The sequence below is a fragment of the Elephantulus edwardii genome, unplaced genomic scaffold (assembly GCF_000299155.1).
Source record: "Elephantulus edwardii isolate Elephantulus edwardi_28Jun2011 unplaced genomic scaffold, EleEdw1.0 scaffold00284, whole genome shotgun sequence".
NCBI lineage: Eukaryota > Metazoa > Chordata > Mammalia > Macroscelidea > Macroscelididae > Elephantulus > Elephantulus edwardii.
In genome coordinates this window covers 999,906-1,006,613 of record NW_006400034.1, presented here as the reverse complement: position 1 = coordinate 1,006,613, position 6,708 = coordinate 999,906, and the positions used below count along the sequence as shown (strand labels likewise).

Sequence of the window (6,708 nt, the reverse complement as noted above, 5' to 3'; positions counted from 1 at the left end):
CAAGGCTCATTGGAAACTCTGAGGTCTTTTATATGACTTTTGAGCTGTGACTCAGCGGCTCTGAGCTCTTTCTTTATTTCACCACTTTGTCTAACTTTAAGGAGGACCAATGAGCCAGCTTTCCTAAACTTCCCTTCCTGACAGAACAGCAGAAAAGTGTCAACACAAAGTCACGAGAGCCTCACCTTTCACTAACATTTGACCTGTTGATGGTGGCTTGGAAGCAGGGGTGGCATTCACTTCCATAATAGTTTGCTTCTGGAAACCCTATGAATCTGGAGTTGTTGTTGTTGTTGTTGTTATGTGCTGTTGAGGCGTTTGCGACTCATAGCGACCCTATGCACAACAGCCCTAAACCCTGCTCTATCAGTGCCAATTGCACTGCCTCAGACACACCCATCCCGATTATCCCTTTCACCGAATTAATCCACCTCATAGAGGGTCTTCCCCTCCGGCGCCATCCCTCCACCCTCCCAAGCATGATGTCCCTCTCCAAGGACCTGTCCCTGCTGGCAACATGCCCAAAGTATGTCAGACGAAGCCCCAGAATCCTTGCCTCCAAGGAGTTGCTTGGTTTAATCCTCTCCAGGATGAATCTGTTTATTTTCTTGGCAGTCCATGGTACATTAAATACTCTTCTCCAGCACCACAGCTGAAAGGCATCAATTCTCCTTCTATCCTCCCTAGTCATTGTCCAATTCTCTGATGCATAACAAGTGACTGCAAAAACCATGGCCTGTATCAGGCGCACCTTAGTCTCCAGAGAGACACCGTTGCTCTTGAGTACTTTAGAGAGGTCCCTAACAGCAGACTTTCCCATCGCAATACGCTTTTTGATTTTCTGACTGCTGGTGCCAAGAGTGTTGACTGTGGAGCCGAGCAAACTGAAACTGTGAACAAGAGGATGAAAATCACACAAGTGTTGAGGACTTTCATTCACAGGGTCGCTATGAGTTGCCTACAACTCGACGGCACTTAACAACAACAGCAACAACATAGAGAGTGACCAGTTGGCCTAGTGGACAGAAAGTGATGCTACCAAGCCAAAGGTGGGTGACTTTAATCTGCGGCTCTCTGGCCTGTTCTTCAATTGTTTTTGGTCAAACATTCTTCTAGGTCGTGTCACCCTGATATATTCACTTGCTGAACAGAAGTAACTCATGGTTGCTGTGATGCTAAACACTGTGACATTTATGTGTCAAATGTGATAATGGTTACCGATGGCAGACAGTGTTTGGTGGAGCTCCCTGATTAAAACAAGCTTGGAAGCAGGAGTGGCATCCACTTCCATAAATAGCTTGCCTCTAGAAACCCTATGAACCTGGAGAGAGGATGAAAGTCACACAAGTGTTGAGGACTCTCGTCATAGGGTAACTATGAGTTGCCCACAACACGGCACTTAAACAACAACAACAACATATTTCAGCCTCAGGCCATTGATTAACAGAACCCCTCCCTTTACTAAGGGAGAAAGAACTATTAGCACCTATAAGACTATACAGACTTTAGGAACAATTTAGAAAACACATCTTGACAATTTTCTCTCTCTAGAACCATTCTTGCTGCCAAATGTTTTGGGCTGTGTTCTCTAGAGGAGCAAAAGGGAGCATTCAAACAATCATAGAATGATTACACTACATCAAACTCATCGAGAAAATGACCACCTCACAGCTGCCAAACCAGAGAATCATGGACAGCCGAGTGGACATGCAGCCTCAACCATCACAAGGTCCAGGGTGTGCCTGACCCGAGTCGTGGGAGTTTCAATTGTCTCAGATGATTGTAAAAGTTGGACCGTGAAGAAGGAGGAGCAGAGGAGAACCGATATCTTTGAATTGTTAGCAAAGGAATATTGAATAGACTATGGACTGCCTGTCTAAAGAATAAACAAATCTGTCTCAGAAGGTGTACAGCCAGAATGCTCTTCAGAGCGAGGATGATGAGACTTTATCTCACGTGCTCTAGGCCTGCGTCTGGAGAGGCCATTCCTAGGGAAAACCACTGTGCTTGGCAAAACAGAGGATCCGCACAAAAGAGGGAGAGGTGCAATGAGATCGATGAACCACTGGGGGTGATTGTGAGGATGACACAGGACTGGACGGAGTTTGTGTTGGACAGAGAGGATCACCACTGGGCTAGAAGTGACTCAGTGGCACCCAGCAGAGACTTAGGGAAGGAGCCCCAATAGTGCAGTGGTTAAAGGATATGACCACCAACTGGGAGATGGACAACTCGAGCCCACTCCAAAGGAGAAAGATACAGCAAACGACTTCTGCAAAGATCACAGCCTGGCAAAGTCGATGGAGCACGTCCACTCCTCCAGGACAGGTTTGTGAAGAATTGGGATCAGAATTCACCTGGTGGCGGTGGGTAGATAATGATGAGATCCCTTCAGAAATTATTTTGTTCATGATAAAGGTGAACTCAGTGATTTTATTTATCTCTAGGTGATTGGGGTGGGGGGGTCAGCTGGGTATTTTCCCTGGAAGCCCACGGATGTCTGGAAGCATTTGGCAGAGCTCCTCCCTACAGGGGAGAAAGCTCAGAAAGATCGATACAAACAGAGCCTTGCCTACACCCTGAGCAGACGCCTCTCCTCAAGATCTTCAGGGTTCCATGGTGGTGTGTATGTGCTGTCCCGCTAACCTAAAGGTAACCAGTTCAAACCTAAGAGCTACACTTTGGGAGAAACATGGACAATCTTCTCCCTTAAAGACTTAGAGTCTTAGAAAACCTGAAGGAGAGTTGCTGTGAGTCAGAATCAGCTCAACAGCAGTGGGGTTGGTGTTTTTTTGTTTGTTCTCAAGGGATTTCATTCACATTTTTGAGGTACCAACGTTAGAACATCCCTTACCTATCTGTGCCACTCAGGGACTCCTTCAAATAGTGACACTCCACTTCCATTTTACAGGTGGGGAAACCGGGGCTTAGGAGAGATTCATGCTGACCAACCGTGACTGAATGCCTCTGGCCACCTCCTCTTCTGAAGTATTAATCACAGCAGCAACTTGTTCAGTGTCTGTATTTCAATAAAACTTTATTTGACAAACAGGCAGCAGCACAATATGGTCCAAAGTAGTTTGTTCAATTGTGCCCAGTATTTAACATAAACGAAACAAGTGGGTAAGGAGTTGCGCTAACTACACAAAGGCCGGCATTCATTTAGCAGCTCCCAGAGGAGAAAGATGGGCAATTTGCTCTCCTTCAATTTACAGCCTCAGAAATCCCCTTGGAGGGGTTCAGACTCAGAGGCAATGAGGTTTCTTATTAAACAGGCTAAAAACATGCATGTCTTATTGAGCAAAGCCATACCAATAACATGCACTATCTCAAAATAATATTCTTCCATTTAAAGAATATTTTCTTCCTGGCTAAGAAAAAGTCACGCGCACACCGATATCCTAAACTTTTCACGGAGAACAGCACGATAAAGAGGTTGTAGTCAGTATTTTATCTGCTTTTATACCATCTGGTTCATCCCTGCAGTTCTTGGAGGAGGTAGGTACTATGTTGTTTTTGTTGTTGTTGTTATGTACTATCGAGTTACCCTCTGAATTCTAGAGGAAACTGAGGCTGAGACGTGAAGGGACTTGCCCAAGGAAACTCGGCCAGTTTCAAAGCGGACATGGACTAACTTCCAAGAAACTTGTGAAGGAAACACAGCATCATAGTTCAAAACGCCACCGAGACTGCCTGCCCCTTTGGGTCAGGAGGCTCCAGCGTGTGTCGTCCTTTGTTTTGCCCAAGGTTACAGAGGGTGCGACTTGACCCTCGCCTGTGGAGCAAAGGGGACAGTGAGGGTGGGGCGTGGAAGAGGTGGAAATTGTAGGCGCTCGAGTGCGAGGAGCCGGGACCCGCGGGCGAGTCACGTGGGCGTGAAACTCGACCCAGGGGGAGGGGAAGGGAAGGGAGGCCCCCGCCCCCTCCGCGCGGTGTAAATACAGCCTCCCAGGCCGTGCATCTTCTCAGTTCATACTCCGCTTCCTCGCTCGTGGGCGCCCGGCGGCTTCCCACCTCCTGAGCTTCTTCCGAGGGGGCAGAGGAGGCCAGGCCGCCAGCTGTTCGGCTCCGGCGCTGACACTCCGCCAGCGCGAGCACCGCTCGGGGCCGAGCCCGCGGGAGTCCGGACGTCTGCAGTGGGGACGCGCCGCCCGGGCGCTGCGCTCCCAGAGGCGACAGCAGGCGCACTCGCCGCGCGCAGAGGTGAGGAGCGGTGTGGGTTCGAGTCTCGGGCTGCGCGTTCATCGGGGTGGGCTCCCCCGGCACGTTAACTCGAGCCGGTGGTCCCGCGGCGCCCTGTCCCCGGTCTCCCCGCGCGCCACCCCTCTTCTCCGGCGCGCTCCTCCCTCTCACTCCCCGGGGGCCCCCGACTCTCCTTTTCCTCTTGTGCCACCTCTTGCTTCACTTCCTCTTCTCAAGTCAGAGTTGGCATGTACCTCCCGGAGCGTCACGAGCCAAAGCCCCATTTCGCAGATGTGGGGACTGAGGTCCCCCGGGAAAGGGGCGCGGGCGCTCGCTGACTCCCTCCCTCCCTCCCTCCCTCCCGTCCTCTTGTCCTCTCCGCGCCCTCGCTTTCGCCCCCTGGCCGATCCGAGTCCTCGGCCCCCCGCCCGGCCCCGCGCCCTGTGTCCCCTCCGGGTGGCGGTGGCGCCCGCGGTGGCGGCGGGGGGCCGTGCGGACTCCTTCCCTCCCTCGGGTAAACACTCCCGCCCGCCCGCGCGTCCGCCCGCCGGCCCGCCGCCTCTGTCCTTATAAAGGCAGCGCCGCCGGACTTCCTGGCCAAGCCCCCTCCTGGGGCCGCAGGGGAGCAGGGCCCGCGTCCTCCCGAGTGAGTGGGGACGCGGGGGGCGACCCGGTCGCCGGAGGGTAGCCCTGGGGCGTCGTCCACGTGGCAGCTGTTGGCTTGGCCTGAGACTGCAGGGACCTGGGTCGCCCGCCGTGAAAAGGGGAGGGCTTGCTCTCTCGCCCAGCCCCGGTGTGGTGGCTTGGTCTTAGGGGGGCAACCGAAATGGGGGTAGCTCTTAAGTTAGTTTCAGACTCCCCCTTCCTCCTGCAGCCTGCTTGTTTCTGGGGTGGGGGGAGGTCTTTTCTGCCACGGGGGCCGGACGTGGGCCAGCATTGGCTTCAGCGCGCGCCCTGTTGCCTGCTGACCTTTGGGAACTTGGGAAAGTGCGGGTCCGGCCCCCCAAGCCGGTGGTGCGCGCCCGGGCGCGGGTGAGAGAAGCCGGCAGCGCGCCAGGAAGCGGCTGCGCGCAGACAGGACGGTCCTTGTTTGTGATAGCGGCCGGGCGGGTGCCCCACGCCGCGTGCGCCCCTGGCACTGCCAGTGCGCCCCGAACCGGCCCGGCTGCGCCCGCTGGGACTCTGAGGGCTCTAATGGGTCCTCCATGAAGGTGCCATCCAGGGCTGTCCCGAGGGGTCCCAGGTGCCATCATGATGCAGAACTCCTCCCTGGGACTCCTGGGAACCCCCTCGCTCAGTGCCCTGTTTCTGTGCAGGCTCTCGGCCAGCATGGCCCCCACTCTGCAGCAGGCGTACCGGCGGCGCTGGTGGATGGCTTGCACCGCGGTCCTGGAAAACCTCTTCTTCTCCGCGGTGCTCCTGGGATGGGGCTCCCTGCTCATCATGCTCAAGCACGAGGGCTTCTATTCCAGCCTCTGCGCAGGTACGGGGGATAAGGGGCCTCAGAGGGCTGGAGGGAGGCGGGGGCAGATCTGGAGAAGGACCGGTGGGCGAATGCCAGGCACTGGAACAGGCACCCGGCTCCTGAGAGTGAAGGGCAGAACTCGGAACCTCTGATCTAACGCCTGGAAAGAGAAGCAGTTCGGAGGTGGCGAGAGTTTTCTTCACAGGGCTGTTGAAGGCTATATAGGAGTAGCTGGTGGTGGGCGAGTTTAATGAGCTGGGTCCGGAGCTGGCCCTCAGCTGGAGGTTCAAGCCCACTTACTGACACCTTGGAAGTGTGGGGGAGCCCGCCCACACAGGTCTAGGTGCTTGGCGTGAGGAGAGGTTTCTGCCTCCATTTATGTAATTTACTGCTTATTCCAAGCTGAATAGCAAATAACAGCTAGCCAGCATCTCAGAACCCTCAGACACCCTTCTCACTTCCTCTCACTGCAGATCCCTGAACAGTCTGACTCAGGCTGGCTCCCAAAGAGCCAGAGATTAACAAAATGTGAACTGGCTCAAACTTTAGGATTAAGATAAACGTCATCTTGTATCTGCGAAAGGAGGGTTTTGTAAATAGAGAACTATCAGGATCCACCTGCTTGCGTATTTCTGAGTTTTTCTGTTTCTCTGCAGAATTCTTTTGCCCAGTGTAGTAGTACCCTGCACAATCCCTTCATAAAACACATTCATTTTGACAGAAACTTTGCTCTTTTTGGCAGAAGAAAGGTCTGATGATTTAATTGAGAAAAGGCAATGTTGAGGCCCCTCAGGTGCGTGATTCTGCCCTGACATACAGACAAGGGTGGCCAGGAGTCAGAGTCCAAGGTGATTTTTCAGGTTAGGTAAGAAAGCCTAATAAGAGTACATTTGAACATAAAGGTCCTGCATTTTCTATTTCAGCCCTTGCAGCCTTTCCCCTCCCCAGGTCTCCTAACGAGCAAGGCAACCAGCTCATTTTCTTTAGACTTGCATTTGTGGTTCGTTCCAGCTGAGTGGCTTCTGACTGACGGGTTCTTTTTTTTTTTTTTCTATAATTAT

The 6,708-nt window shown here is 53.1% G+C and overlaps 1 protein-coding gene across 1 annotated transcript in view; it reads left to right on the top strand.

The window, feature by feature from the left end:
- The first annotated feature begins 5,433 nt into the window (after positions 1-5,433).
- Positions 5,434-6,708, top strand: part of SLC43A1 (solute carrier family 43 (amino acid system L transporter), member 1) — a 42,060-nt gene continuing 40,785 nt past the window's right edge. Inside the window, exon 1 of the mRNA XM_006900447.1 lies at positions 5,434-5,665. Coding sequence (XP_006900509.1) covers positions 5,434-5,665 — 232 coding nt within the window. The remainder of the gene's footprint in view (positions 5,666-6,708) is intronic.